The sequence below is a fragment of the Lethenteron reissneri genome, chromosome 56, assembly GCF_015708825.2.
Source record: "Lethenteron reissneri isolate LAM-NWPU_2019-01 chromosome 56, ASM1570882v1, whole genome shotgun sequence".
NCBI lineage: Eukaryota > Metazoa > Chordata > Hyperoartia > Petromyzontiformes > Petromyzontidae > Lethenteron > Lethenteron reissneri.
The window spans coordinates 1,998,751-2,013,394 of NC_083834.1; the positions used below are offsets into that span (position 1 = coordinate 1,998,751).

The window sequence follows — 14,644 nt, forward strand, 5'->3', positions numbered from 1 at the left end:
CACACATAATCTATGTGTGCGTGTGTGTGTGCGTGTGTGTGCGTGTGTGTGCGTGAGTGTGTGCGTGTGTGTGTGCGTGCGTGCGTGCGTGCGTGTGTGTGCGTGTGCGTGTGTGAGTGTGTGAGTGTGTTGAACTTCACCAGCACCGTTTGTAGCCAATCGTGCTAATCAGAGGTGCGGGGGTGGAAGGACAGCAAACTAAACACAACAACAAGCAGTTCTAAAGACATTCGTTTTCAATATATGTCAGTCTATGGGTCTGTGTGAGTCTGTGGGTCTCTGTGTGAATCTGTGGGTATCTGTGTGAGTCCATAGGTCTCTGAGTTAATGGGTGTCTGTATGAGTCTATGGGTCTGTGTGAGTCTGTGGGTCTCTGTGTGAATCTGTGGGTGTCTGTGAGTCTATGGGCATCTGTGTGAGTCCATAGGTCTCTATGAGTCAATGGGTGTCTGTATGAGTCTATGGGTCTGTGTGAGTCTGTGGGTCTCCGTGTGAGTCTGTGGATCTACGTGAGCCTGTGGGTCTCTGTGTGCGTATGCAAGTTGAACTTCTTTCACACCGTACGCAGCCAACCGCGCTAATCGGAGGCGCGGGGGTGTAAGGACAACAAACTAAACACAACAACAACAACAACAACCGGTTATAGTTCAATAAAAACTAAATGTGGTGGTGGTGGCAGCGGCGGCGGTGACGGGGGACCCTCCTGAAAACGAGCCGCAGGACTCGGTGCGGCGGCCCTCCTCGGTGAACAAGTGTGGGGCGCGGCGGTGGCAGCGGCGTGAAGCGTGAAGCGTGAGCAGCCCGCGGCTGGTGCCGCACGCGCCCCGACGCCGCGTGGACGGTGTCGGGGCGCGAGGGCTTCGCCAAATCCCCTCCACGGGAGGAGAGCGCTCGCTCTGCGCGAGGGCTCGCAGAGATCTTTAGTGGGAACCGGTTACTCGTCTCTTGCGTCTCACCCCCCCCACCCACGCCTGCTGCTGTATATTTGGAGTTTGCGTGTCTCTCTCTCATCATCATCACGGTGGCTAGGAGATGTTAACTCCCTCGCCTGGTGTGCAGGAGGTCGAGGGGTCGATCCCGACCCTGACGCCTGCTGCTGTATATTTGGAGTTTGCGTGTCTCTCTTTCATCATCATCACGGTGGCTAGGAGATGTTAACTACCTCGCCTGGTACACAGGAGGTCGTGGGTTCAACCCGACCCTGACGCTTGCTGCTGTATATTTGACGTTTGCGTGTCTCTCTCCCCTGTGGTGCTCGCATTAATTTTTCTCCGGGTCCTCTGGTTTTTCCCTCCATAATTTAGAATCAACGTCACGTGTTCAGAGTCTTTGCTCTATGAATTCCCACGTGATGATGACGATGATGGTTATGATAAGCCCACTTCGTTGAGCTATCAATTTTGATAGCCAGGTCACACCTGAAAATTAGCTACGTAGGACCCTTACCTTTCGATTTAAAGCATTCGTGACTGCAGGGATTCATCTTCTTGGTTCTTTCGGCAAAGTCACGTAGAAGGGAAATAATAAAATAATAAAAATACTACATAATAAAATAAAATTCTCACGACGTTTCGGCCACAACGCAAGCAGCCGTCCTCAGGTGAAGAACAGGTCTGTCGGAAAGACAGCGTCTCATTCAGACGCTGTCTTTCCGACAGACCTGTTCTCATTCAGACGCTGTCTTTCCGACAGACCTGTTCTTCACCTGAGGACGGCCGCTTGCCTTGTGGCCGAAATGTCTTATTATTTCCCTTCTACGTGACTTTACCGAAAGAACTAAGAAGATGGACCCTTAGCTTGTCAAATAAAAACAGGTAATTCGGTCGATGTAGTTTAACACCACGTAGCTTGTTGCGACCAACACACAACCGGCGTCCTGACCGAGTAACCAATTGGCACGTTCTGTTTACGTGACAAACCTTCCCATTCGCCTGGTGGCGGGTTTCACGGCGCATTTGTATTGACGCGATCTAACCCCCAAAAATAAAAAAAAACCTCGATTACGGATAGGCAGATGAGGCCGTGGCTGCGGAGGTAATCGTACGGCGCTCGCTCGCAATCTCAACGGCGGATACCAAACCCACACGGCCTCACCACCGCAGGGCGTGCGTGCGTGTGAGTGTGTGTGAGTGTGTGTGTGAGTGTGTGTGTGCGTGTGAGTGTGTGTGTGTGTGCGAGTGTGTGTGCGTGCGAGTGTGCGTGCGTGTGAGTGTGCGTGCGTGTGTGCGAGTGTGCGAGTGTGTGTGTGTGCGAGTGTGCGTGCGTGTGTGCGAGTGTGCGAGTGTGTGTGTGCGTGAGTGTGTGCGAGTGTGTGTGCGTGCGAGTGTGTGTGTGTGTGTGTGTGCGTGTGTGCGAGTGTGTATGCATGTGTGTGTGTGCGTGTATGCGTGCGTGTGTGCGAGTGTGTGCGTGCGTGCGTGTGTGCTAGTGTGTGTGCGAGTGTGTGCGTGTGAGAGTGTGTGCGTGCGTGTGTGTGCGTGCGTGTGTGTGCGTGCGTGTGTGTGAGTGCGTGTGTGTGTGTGTGTGAGTATGTGTGCGTGTGCGTGTGTGCGTGTGTGCGCGTGTGTGTGCGCGTGTGAGTGCGCGTGTGAGTGTGTGTGTGTGCGTGATGTATTTGCATAGGTCCTTGCGTCACTTTCCGGATTTAAACGCGCGCGTTCTCGCTCGCCCGTTCACCCTAAGCGGCTGAATTACAGGTGACACGATTACCATCGTCACCCTCGCCTCCCCCTTGTGTGAGTGTGGGTCTCTGTGTGAGTCTGTGTGAGTCTGTGGGTCTCTGTGTGAGTCTGTGTGAGTCTGTGGGTCTCTGTGTGAGTCTGTGGGTCTCTGTGTGAGTCTGTGGGTCTCTGTGTGAGTCTGTGTGAGTCTGTGGGTCTCTGTGTGAGTCTGTGGGTCTCTGTGTGAGTCTGTGTCTCTGCATGAGTCTATGGATCTCTTTATCGGTATATATGGGTCCCTGTGTGGGTGTATGGGTCTGTGTGAGTCTATGGGTCTCTATGTGAGTCTACGGGTCTCTGTATAAGTCTGTGGGTCTATGTGAGTCTACGGGTCTCTGTGTGAGTCTGTGTGAGTATTTGGGTCTCTGCGTGAGTCTACGGGTCTTTGTGTGAGTCTGTGGGTCTGTGTGAGTCTACGGGTCTCTGTATGAGTCTGTGGATCTGTGTGAGTGTGTGGGTCTCTGTATGAGTCTGGGTCTGTGTGAGTCTACGGGTCTCTGTATGAGTCTGTGGGTCTGTGTGAGTCTGCGTGTCTCTATGAGTCTGTGGGTCTGTGTGAGTCTGCGGGTCTCTGTATGAGTCTGTGGGTCTGTGTGAGTCTACGGGTCCCTGCATGAGTCTATGGGTCTCTATGTGAGTCTACGGGTCTCTGTGTAAGTCTGTGGGTCTATGTGAGTCTATGGTTTCTGAATGAGTCTATGGGTCTCTGCGTGAGTCTGTGGGTCTCTGTGCGAGCCTTCATCAGCCATTTTCAATCCACTGCTGGACGAAGGTGCTGTCGCCGTCTCTGGCGGTCCTGCGACGTGGCAATCCACTCGGCAGCCGCACGCTTTAACGACTTCATCGCTCCGTCTCCGCAGCGGGGAGCGGCGTCCCCTTGGATTGATTCTGTCCTTTGACTGCCACTCCGTCCTTAGCCTCGACCGTCGGCCATCAACGCCCCGTTGCTGTGCCGCTCCCTGCCCAAGATCCCGCTCACTTTCCATCACAGTTTGAATGATGTCATGAGCGTGCGCGCGTGTGTTCTCTAATCCTATAATCCATGTGTTCCTGTTCTGCTCTGTTGTTTGGCATCGTGCGGGAGGAACCGTGATATATAAATAGTCTGGGCGCCAGGGTGGCGAGGAGATGTTAACTCCCTCGCCTGGTGTGCAGGAGGTCGAGGGGTCGATCCCGACCCTGACGCCTGCTGCTGTATATTTGGAGTTTGCGTGTCTCTCTCATCATCATCACGGTGGCTAGGAGATGTTAATTACCTCGCCTGATACACAGGAGGTCGTGGGTTCAACCTGACCCTGACGCCTGCTGCTGTATATTTGGAGTCTGCGTCTCTCTCTCTCCCCCGTGGTCACGTGGATTTTTTTTGGTCCGGGTCCTCCGGTTTTTCCCTCCACACTTAGAAAATCAACGTCACGCGTTAGAGTATTTGGCTGCTGCTATAAATGTCCACACGAGGATGATGATAAGCTATCATTCGTGATAGCTTATCATTAGGTCACTTCTGAAAGAGATATTTATAGCTCAGTGGGCCTTACCTGCTAAAATACTGGAGGACCACGGGGAGAGGGAGAGAGACGCAAACTCCAAATATACAGCAGCAGCAGCAGGCGTCGGGGTCCGGATCGAACCCACGACCTCCTGTAGACCAGGCGAGGTAGTTAACATCTCCTAGCTACCGTGGTGCCACCAACCATGCGCCCAGGTGGCAATTAGCGCAATCGCAGCACGAGGCCACAGTGCCAGCACTTCCAAAGCCATTGATGTCACCACCACCGCCGCCGCCGCCACCACTGCGGCGGTGGCGGCGGCCGCACCTCATCGACAACGCCTTCTGCCCTCCGCCAGAGACCGCAGACGCCGCACAGTAGAGATCTGCCCCGACCACCATCTGGCCAAAGGCTCACTCACACAGAGACCCATAGACTCCAAACAGAGACCCATAGACTCCACACAGAGACCCATAGATTCCACACAGAGACCCATACACTCCACACAGAGACCCATAGACTCCAAACAGAGACCCATAGACTCCAAACAGAGACCCATAGACTCCACACACAGACCCATAGACTCCACACAAAGACCCATAGACTCACACAGAGACCCATAGACTCCACACAGAGACCCATAGACTCACACAGAGACCAATGGACTGCACACAGAGACCCATAGACTCCACACAGAGACCCATAGACTCCACACACAGACCCATAGACTCCACACACAGACCCATAGACTCCACACAGATCCATGGATTCGCACAGAGACCCATGGAGCCCAGCATAATCCCATCACACACAAAGATCCCCCGTATAACCTTGGCAGACTGTTGTGGCAAGTGCTGTTAGCAAGCACCTATGAAGGCCGGTACGGTACACGAGGGGGTGGGTGACCAACACCACGCCCGGCCGTCTTTGTCTCCCCAGTGTGCGATGTTTACACATCGCACCAGGTACTCATTTGAGGCCGAGTCGACCTAGGGGAGGTCCAGGACCAGCTCAGATAATCGTCACCGGGTCACCGGGTTTGGCAGCGCAGCGTAGCGCTAACCGCTGCACCACCGCTCCCCTACATGCACACACGCACAGACGCGCTGACACACACGCGCTTTTCAAGCATTGCAGGCGTCACCTTTGCACGGTGTCACATTCCGCACTCCGCCGCACTCCTCCGCACGGCGGCCTGTGGAGTGTGGGGGGGGCCCTCCCGGCCCTCCCGGCCCTCCCTGGCCCTGGCTGCGGTTGAACGCGGCTCCGAAGTCCACTGGGCGGTCTTTTTTGTGAACCCCCCTCCCCGCCCCGAATTCTCAGCTGATAACACTCGCGGCGGTGCAAGGTGGGGGGGGGGGGGGTGGTGGTGGGGGGATGGGGGGGGGGCTCGTCGATACATGCACCACAAAGGCAACGGGGGGTGGTGGTCTCTCTCCGCTTCCTGGGTCACTACAGAGACACTTAGAGAGGCTCTCCGTGAGCCTCTGAGCCTCTCTACGTGTCTCTCAGTCACTGTGTGAGTCTCTGGGTCACTGTGTGAGTCTGTGAGTCTCTGAGTATCTGGGTCACTGTGTGAGTCTGTGAGGCTCTATGAGTCTATGTGAGGCTCTGGGTCACTGTGTGAGTCTGTGAGTCTCTGTGAGTCTCTGTGGCTCTCTAGGTCACTGTGTGAGTCTTTGTGAGTCTCTCAGTCACTGTGTGAGTCTGTGGCTCTCTGTGAGTCTCTGGGTCACTGTGTGAGTCTGTGAGTCTCTGTGAGTCTCTGGGTCACTGTGTGAGTCTGTGAGTCTCTGTGAGTATCTGGGTCACTGTGTGAGTCTGTGAGTCTCTATGAGTCTCTGTGAGGCTCTGGGTCACTGTGTGAGTCTGTGAGTCTCTGTGAGTCTCTGTGGCTTTCTAGGTCACTGTGTGAGTCTTTGTGAGTCTCTCAGTCACTGTGTGAGTCTGTGGCTCTCTGTGAGTCTCTGGGTCACTGTGTGAGTCTGTGAGTCTCTGTGAGTCTCTGGGTCACTGTGTGAGTCTGTGAGTCTCTGTGAGTCTCTGGGTCACTGTGTGAGTCTGTGAGTCTCTGTGAGTATCTGGGTCACTGTGTGAGTCTGTGTGTCTCTGTGAGTCTTTAGGTCACTGTGTGGGTCTGTGGGTCTCTGTGAGGTTCTATGTGTCTCTGGGTCACCGTGTGAGTCTGTGGCTCTCTGTGAGCCTCTGTGTGTCTCTCAGTCACTGTGTGAGTCTTGTGGCTCTCTGAGTCTCTGGGTCACTGTGTGAGTCTGTGGCTCTCTGTGAGCCTCTGTATGTCTTTGAGTCACTGTGTGAGTCTGTGAGTCTCTGGGTCACTGTGTGAGTCTGTGGGTCTCTGTCAGTCTCTGGGTCACTGTGTGAGTCTGTGGGTCTCTGTGAGTCTCTGGGTCACTGTGTGAGTCTGTGTCTCTGTGAGTCTCTGGGTCTCTATACGAGTATGGAACTAATTATAAATTCAATCTTCATTTGAAGCTTTCGTGACTGCACGAATCCATACTCTTTGGTTCTTTCGGTAAAGTCACGTAGGTAGAAAGATAATAGATCACGACGTTTCGATCGCAACGCAAGCAATGGTCATCAGGCGGAAGACAGAGGAAAGAAGCTGCTGATGCAGGCTGCTTTTAAAGGTTAGAGATGAGCGAGTTGGGGGGGGGGGGGCTAGTGAAGTTAAAGTGAGAAGTTTGCAAGTAAATGTACTGTGTAAATGTGATTAGCATGTCAATGTACTGTGTAAATGTACTGTGTAAGTGTACTGTGTAAATGTGAATAGCATTTTATTGACCTCTTTCGGTAAAGTCACGTAGAATGGAAATAATAAAAATAAAACATAATAAAATAATTCTCACGACGTTTCGGCCACAACGCAAGCAGCCGTCCTCAGGTGGAGAGCAGGTCTGTCATTCTACGTGACTTTACCGAAAGAACCAAGAAGATGAATCCCTGCAGTCACGAAAGCTTTAAATCGAAATGTGATTAGCATGTCAATGTTAGCTCATAGCGTGCCATCACATCGAGGAATGTACATTGACATGCAAATTTCTCACTTTACATCACTAGCCCCCCCCCCCCCCCCCACTTAGTTTATCACTCTGGGACTACGCTCATCTCTAACCTTTAGAAGCAGCCTGCATCAGCAGATTCTCTCCTGTCTTCTGCCTGATGACCATTGCTTGCGTTGCGATCGAAACGTCGTGATCTATTATTTACGTGTATAAAAGGGAAATTTGTGATTGTGTGTCTGTTCAAAATGTTTAGTCTACTTCCCGACATGCAACAAACTTGAAATTTGCCAGGTGGGTACTTCCCAGACTGTAGACCATGCACACATTTTAAAAATAGACTTTTGTATATTTTTGGGGGTGGGGGGGGGGGGCTCAATAATGCATCTATTTTGCACGGCAAGTGAGCTGTGACGTCACCTCTCTGTCATGTGACCCGCATGCGGAAGCGTCACACAGTGTGCCTGCAGACGTCATACACACGTGTTGCAGCTCTACGGCGCTCTTCGTGCAGCGTTGCTGCTTTACTATTTGAGTCGTTTACTGCCGGACGCAGCCTGGAAGTTGTGTGTCTGCAGCAAGCGCGTGTACGTGTACCTATGGGCGTGTGTGTGTGGGGGGAGCGGTGGTGTAGTGGTTAGCGCGTGTGTGTGTGTCTGTGTGTATGGGGGGGGAGAGCGGTGGTATAGTGGTTAGCGCGTGTGTGTGTGGGGGGGAGTGGTGGTGTAGTGGTTAGCGCGTGTGTGTGGGGGGGGGAGCGGTGGTGTAGTGGTTAGCGCGTGTGTGTGGGGGGGAGAGGAGCGGTGGTGCAGTGGTTAGCGCGTGTGTGGGGGGGAGCGGTGGTGTAGTGGTTAGCGCGTGTGTGTGTGTCTGTGTGTATGGGGGGGGAGAGCGGTGGTGTAGTGGTTAGCGCGTGTGTGTGTGGGGGGGAGCGGTGGTGTAGTGGTTAGCGCGTGTGTGGGGGGGAGCGGTGGTGTAGTGGTTAGCGCGTGTGTGTGTGTCTGTGTGTATGGGGGGGGGGGGGAGCGGTGGTGTAGTGGTTAGCGCGTGTGTGTGTGGGGGGGAGCGGTGGTGTAGTGGTTAGCGCGTGTGTGTGTGTGTGGGGGGAGCGGTGGTGTAGTGGTTAGCGCCTGTGTGTGTGTGTGTGGGGGGGAGTGGTGGTGTAGTGGTTAGCGCCTGTGTGTGTGTGGGGGGGGGGGGGAGTGGTGGTGTCGTGGTTAGCGCGTGTGTGTGTGGGGGGAGCGGTGGTGTAGTGGTTAGCGCCTGTGTGTGTGTGTGGGGGGAGCGGTGGTGTAGTGGTTAGCGCGTGTGTGGGGGGGGCGGTGGTGGAGTGGTTAGCGCGTGTGTGTGTGTGGGGGGGGAGCGGTGGTGTAGTGGTTAGCGCGCTGTCTGTGTGTCTGTGTGGGTGGGGAGCGGTGGTGTAGTGGTTAGCGCGCTGTCTGTGTATGTCTGCGTGTCTGCGTGTGTCTGTCTGTGTGGGTGGGGGAGCGGTGGTGTAGTGGTTAGCGCGCTGCGCTACGAACCCGGCGACCCGAGTTCGATTCACGGCCACCACCGGTGACGATTATTTGAACCGGTCCTGGGCCTCCCCTAGGTCGACTCGGCCTCAAACAAGTGTCGTGTGTGAACATCGCCACTGGGGAGACAAAGGCGGCCGGGCGTCGTGAATCCGGGCGAAGCCGGGTAGTAAAGCTCGTTATCTATAAATTAGTCCTCTTCTAAGTTGACTCGGGGTGAAATGAGTACCTGGTGCGGTGTATAATAAGCATCGCCACTGGGGAGACAAAGGCGGCCGGGCGAGGTCATGCTCACCCACCCCCTCGTGTGCCGTGCCGGCCTTCATAGGTGCTGGCTAACAGCACTTGCCCCAACAGTCTGTGAAGGCTACACGGGTGAACTTTGTGTGTTGTGTGGTCTTTATTAATTTATTTTTTAATTCGACAAAACTTGTTCGCCCGGGAAATTTCCTGCCCGTGCTTTCCGGTCGTGAGGCCACGTGGTCATTCGTCAACGTCACCTCGTCGCGCGAAGACAAAGGTCCCCCGTGTAGCCTTCAACGGACTGCCGGGTCAAGTGCTGTTAGCGAGCGCCTATGAAGGTCGGAACGGTACCCGAGGGGGTGGGTGGCCAGCACCACACACAAAGACAAAGATCCCCCATATAGCCTTAGACTGTAGGGGCAAGTGCTGTTAGCGAGCACCTATGAAGGCCGGTACGGCGCACGAGGGGGTGGGTGGCCAGCACCACGCCCGACCGCCTTTGTCTCCCCAGTGGCGATGTTTACACACCACACCAGGTACTCATTTGAGGCTGAGTCGACCTAGGGGAGGCCCGGGACCGGTTCAGATAATTGCCACTGATGTTGGCCGTGAGCGGGAATCGAACCCGTGTCGCCGGGTTCGTAGCGCAGCGCGCTAACTGCTACACTATCGCACCACACACACACACAGACACACACGCCCACACACACACACACACGCACTTACCTGCTTCAGTGCACGCAGCACGGATTACCATCGGGGTGCGTCAAAGCTCACGGAGGTCGTCACCTCCAGGGGTTTTTCCGATGGTTATGAAAAGCATCGCGATGTTGTAGCTGCTGCTGCTGCTGCTCCCCGGCTCGTTCGATGTGAAAGGTATGAAGGGTGCAGCGCCCGCGCTCGCTCACCTACCCCACCGCTGGTGGAAGTGATTCTGCTGCTGCTGCTGCCTGTAGTGGTGCTGCTGGTACTGCTGCTGGTGCTGCTGCTGCTGCCTGTAGTGGTGGTGCTGCTGCTGGTGGTGGTGCTGGTACTGCTGCTGCTACTGCTGCCTGTAGTGGTGGTGCTGGTACTGCTGCTGCTAGTGGTGGTGGTGCTGGTACTGCTGCTGCTGCTGCCTGTAGTGGTGGTGCTGTTGCTGGTACTGCTGCTGTTGCTGCTGCTGCCTGTAGTGGTGGCGTTGGTGCTGGTACTGCTGCTGCCTGTAGTGGTGCTGCTGCTGGTGCTGCTGCTGCCTGTAGTGGTGGTGCTGCTGCTGCTGGCTGGACGGATGGCGAGCTTCAACGTCCGCAGCGAGCGAAGCCACCGGCTCCGTCGCGCTTGACAGTGACTGCCCCCGCAGCGTTCACCGGGGCGGCCTGCCGGGCTCCGAACCGCGAACCTCTGCGCCGATCGGCGAGCCACGAGCCAATGGCAGCCCCGATGACGATGATGATGATCACGGCGGCAGTGATGACGGTTCAACGGCCGAAGCCGGCAGGACGGTAACGAATGGCGCGTCTCTTCCGCAGGACTACATCGTGGCGCTGTGCTCCCCGGACTCTGCCGCCACGGCGACCGGAGATCACCGCGACGCCGCCGCCGCCGACGCCGCCGGCAACGGGAGGACGGCGGCGGCGGGCGAGGAGGAGGAGGCGGGCGACGCGGCGCAGCCGGGCGACGAGTCGAGCTACCAGCTGTGCCTGGACTTTGCGCGCAAACTCGGCTACTCCGAGTCGCAGATCCGCGACGCCATCGGCCGGCTGGGGGGCGCCCCCCTGCACAACACGCTGCTGGAGGAGCTGCTCAAGCACGGAGCGGCCGCGCCGGCGGCGGCCCTGGCCGAGGGGGCGGCCGGCGGCGGCGCCGGCAAGGCGAGGGGAGCGGCGGCGGCGTCGGCGTACGATGAAGGTGACTTTGACGAGGAGGATGAGGATGATGATGACGAGCACCCACGTTCAGTCGTCTCGGTCGTTCGCGCAAAGGGGACCCCCCCCACCACCCCCCCACCACCCCCCACTACCCCCTCCCCACTTCCAATGGCAGCTGTCTCTGCGTTATCATCGCGTAGCGACGCCCACGGACCCGCACAGAGGCCCATAGACTTGCACAGAGACCCATAGACTCAAGTAGAGGGCCATGGACTCGGAGACCAGTGGGCCCATGGAGAGACCCATAGACTTGCGCAGAGACCCACAGATACGGCGTGGCGTGGCACGGTGGCGCTCGCTTGAATGCCGCAGCATTTAAACCGCGGCGCTTTGCGTCACCAACCGTTCCACCACCCTGCCGCAGTGGAGCCTAGAGGTGGGGGCGGGGAGGGGGGCCAGTGGCAGCTGCCCCTGTGCACCGGCATGCAAGTGTCGAGGGCGGCGGTGGAGGTGGGGGGGGTTGTCGCCACGTCGCCATTCAGATGTATACAAATCGAGTGATTTTAAACAAAAATAATAATAGTGAGCGGTGTCACTTTTCACAAACCTGGCGAATTTTGACCGTGGCCCAAAGCAGGAATTGGAGATATTGAATCTTTTGCTTGCGGACTGGAAGAATCCGATGGTGGTGCGAAGCTCTTCTCTCGCCGACGTCCAGTGTAGGGGGGCGCGGGGTCGGGCAAGTTACGACCACGGTAAACGCAACGCAAAAAAACACAACGATCGCACAGACGTGTGGCCTCCTACTCCCCTTCCAAGTGACCGTCCCCAGATCTTTGTACGTCCGTTGAAATTCTTTCGCGCCGTACGTAGCCAACCGTGCCCATCGGAGATTCCGGGAGAGACACGCAGCGAGCGTACACGATCCACCACCACCATCATCATCATTAGCAGCATCGTCAATCCACGTGTGTGTGGGTGCGTTGAACTTCTTCCGCGCCGTACGTAGCCAACCGTGCCCGTCGGAGTTGCGTGGGAAGGACAACAAACTAAACACACGAAGCAGTGCCAAAGAAATTCGTTTTCCCAATCTAGATTTAAAAGTGCATAGCTCCAGTGGCTCGATGGCCACGGTGGTGATGATGAAGTGGTGATGATGAGGTAGCGACGGTATATACATATGTGCGTCTGTTGAACTTGACTACGCACCGTGCGTAGTCAACCGTGCTAATCGGACGTGCGGGGGGACCTCACACCACGGTTGACTACGCACCGTGCGTAGTCAACCGTGCTCATCGGACGTGCGGGGGGACCTCACACCACGGTTGAACCTGCACGCCGCACTATTTACCGTGGGCGGCCGGTCTGCTGAAGTTTGTCGTTTTTTCTCGAATGCTCGCTAACTCTCCCTTCGCTATCCGTGTTGCAGGAGGGCAGGAGCGGCTGCCGCGGGTGTTGGTGGCGCGTGGGGGCGGGGACCCAGAGCCGCCCGCTGACCCCGCGCCGCCCTTTGACCCCGACGACAGCTCCAACCTGCGTCACATCGTCATCGACGGCAGCAACGTGGCGATGAGGTGAGAGCCGGCAGGGCGCGGCCTTCTGATTCGGCTTCATCGGTGAGATGTTAACGACCTCGCCTGGTGTACAGGAGGTCGTGGGTTCGATCCCAACGCTGATGCCTGCTGCTGCTCCACGTGGTTTTTGTGCAGTCTAAACTAAACTCATTTTATTTTACCAGCTAAGGCCCACTGAGCTATGTAGCTCCTTTTTCAGAGCGAGGTGGTTATCACAAATGATAGCTCAACAATGTGACTTATCACGTGGAGATTTCTAGCGGCAGCTGAATAGTCGAAACGCACGTCGATTCTAAATGTGGAGCGAAAAACTAGAGGGCCCAGAGAAAAAACACAGCAGGCGTCAGGTTTGGGATCGAACCCACAACCTCCTGTATACCAGGCGAGGTAGTTAACATCTCCTAGCCACCGTGATGATGATGATGAGAGAGGCACGGAAACTCCAAATATACAGCAGCAGGCGTCAGGTTTGGGATCGAACCCACGACCTCCTGTATACCAGGCGAGGTAGTTAACATCTCCTAGCCACCGTGATGATGATGATGAGAGAGAGACACGCAAACTCCAAATATACAGCAGCAGGCGTCAGGGTCGGGATCGAACCCACGACCTCCTGTACACCAGGCGAGGTAGTTAACACGTCGGGTGGCGGAGGGTCTTACAACACAAATTTTGGCCAGATCGTTACTCGGCTTTAACGACGGCGCTCCGACGACGAATCGTGACGATGCACCCCCCCCACCCTTGTCCCCGACCCTTGTCCCCGACCCTGGCGTTCCGGCTTCAGCCACGGCAACAAGGAGGTGTTTTCCTGCCGGGGCATCGAGCTGGCGGTGAGCTGGTTCCTGCAGCGCGGCCACAAGGAGGTCACGGTGCTCGTGCCGACCTGGCGCCGGGAGCAGCCGCGAGCCGACGCTCCCATCACTGGTGAGACCCCCACCCTCCACCCCCCACCCCCCCAGCCCCCCACCCCCCCACCCCCCCAGCCCCCTCCCCAATGCACCGTAGGCTCAACACTGCACTATAGACTCAGCACTGCCCATAGACTCAGCACTGCCCATAGACTCAACACTGCACCATAGACTCAACACTGCACCATAGACTCAACACTGCCCATAGACTCAACACCACTGCCACCCATAGACTCAGCACTGCACCATAGACTCAACACTGCACCACAGACTGCACCATAGACTCAACACTGCACCATAGACTCAACACTGCACCATAGACTCAACACTGCACCATAGACTCAACACTGCACCATAGACTCAACACTGCACCATAGACTCAACACTGCCCATAGACTCAACACCACTGCCACCCATAGACTCAGCACTGCACCATAGACTCAACACTGCACCACAGACTGCACCATAGACTCAACACTGCACCATAGACTCAACACTGCCACCCACAGACTCACACGTTCGTTGCCCACCAGTTGAGCGTTGCGGAGCGGAGTGGGGGGGGGGTGTGCGGAGGGGGCTGATCCTTCACCATGTTTCCCTCCCCCCGGTCTCCCGCAGACCAGCAGATCCTGAGCGAGCTGGAGCGGCGCCGCGTGCTCGTGTTCACGCCGTCGCGGCGCGTGCAGGGCCGCCGCGTCGTCTGCTACGACGACCGCTTCATCGTGCGGCTGGCGCACGAGTCGGACGGCGTCATCGTCTCCAACGACAACTACCGCGACCTGCAGAGCGAGAAGGCCGAGTGGCGACGCTTCGTGGAGGAGCGCCTGCTCATGTACTCCTTCGTCAACGACAAGTGGGTCTCACCGCACGCACTCGCACGCACTCGCACAGTCTGTCCTCCTGTAACGCGGCGGTAGCGGTCGCGTTCCTGGAAGAACGCCGCGTCACGCGAAAGATCTCGTTGCGATGAATGATTAGTAAACGTAGGGTGGGTAAAGCACCGCCCGCGATAACGCGCGCGAGATGCGGGGTACGCAGGGCCCAGCGAAGACCGAGGTGGTGTGTGGGGAGCGTCGGGAGCAGTGGTTCTTCTTAACCTTAACTGCAGCCATTGGTTCTCAATCATTAAAAAAGTACAATGTCAACAAATACAAAGGGTTTGATGAAACAAAGTAAGTTGTATTTGGATTTAAAGCTTTCGTGACTGCAGGGATTCATATTCTTGGTTCTTTCGGTAAAGTCACGTAGAAGGGAAATAATAAAATAATAAAAAGGACAGTGCATACATTATCAGAGTTCTGTTTTTTGTTTGCATTATGATT

The 14,644-nt window shown here is 56.1% G+C and overlaps 1 protein-coding gene across 3 annotated transcripts in view; it reads left to right on the top strand.

Moving 5' to 3' along the window:
- Positions 1-14,644, top strand: part of LOC133356956 (probable ribonuclease ZC3H12B) — a 37,629-nt gene that overhangs the window by 18,883 nt on the left and 4,102 nt on the right. For all 3 annotated transcript variants that reach the window (XM_061574678.1, XM_061574679.1, XM_061574677.1), the window contains exons 4-7: positions 10,499-10,877; positions 12,267-12,411; positions 13,199-13,338; positions 13,941-14,175. In XM_061574678.1, coding sequence (XP_061430662.1) covers positions 10,499-10,877; positions 12,267-12,411; positions 13,199-13,338; positions 13,941-14,175 — 899 coding nt within the window. The remainder of the gene's footprint in view (positions 1-10,498; positions 10,878-12,266; positions 12,412-13,198; positions 13,339-13,940; positions 14,176-14,644) is intronic.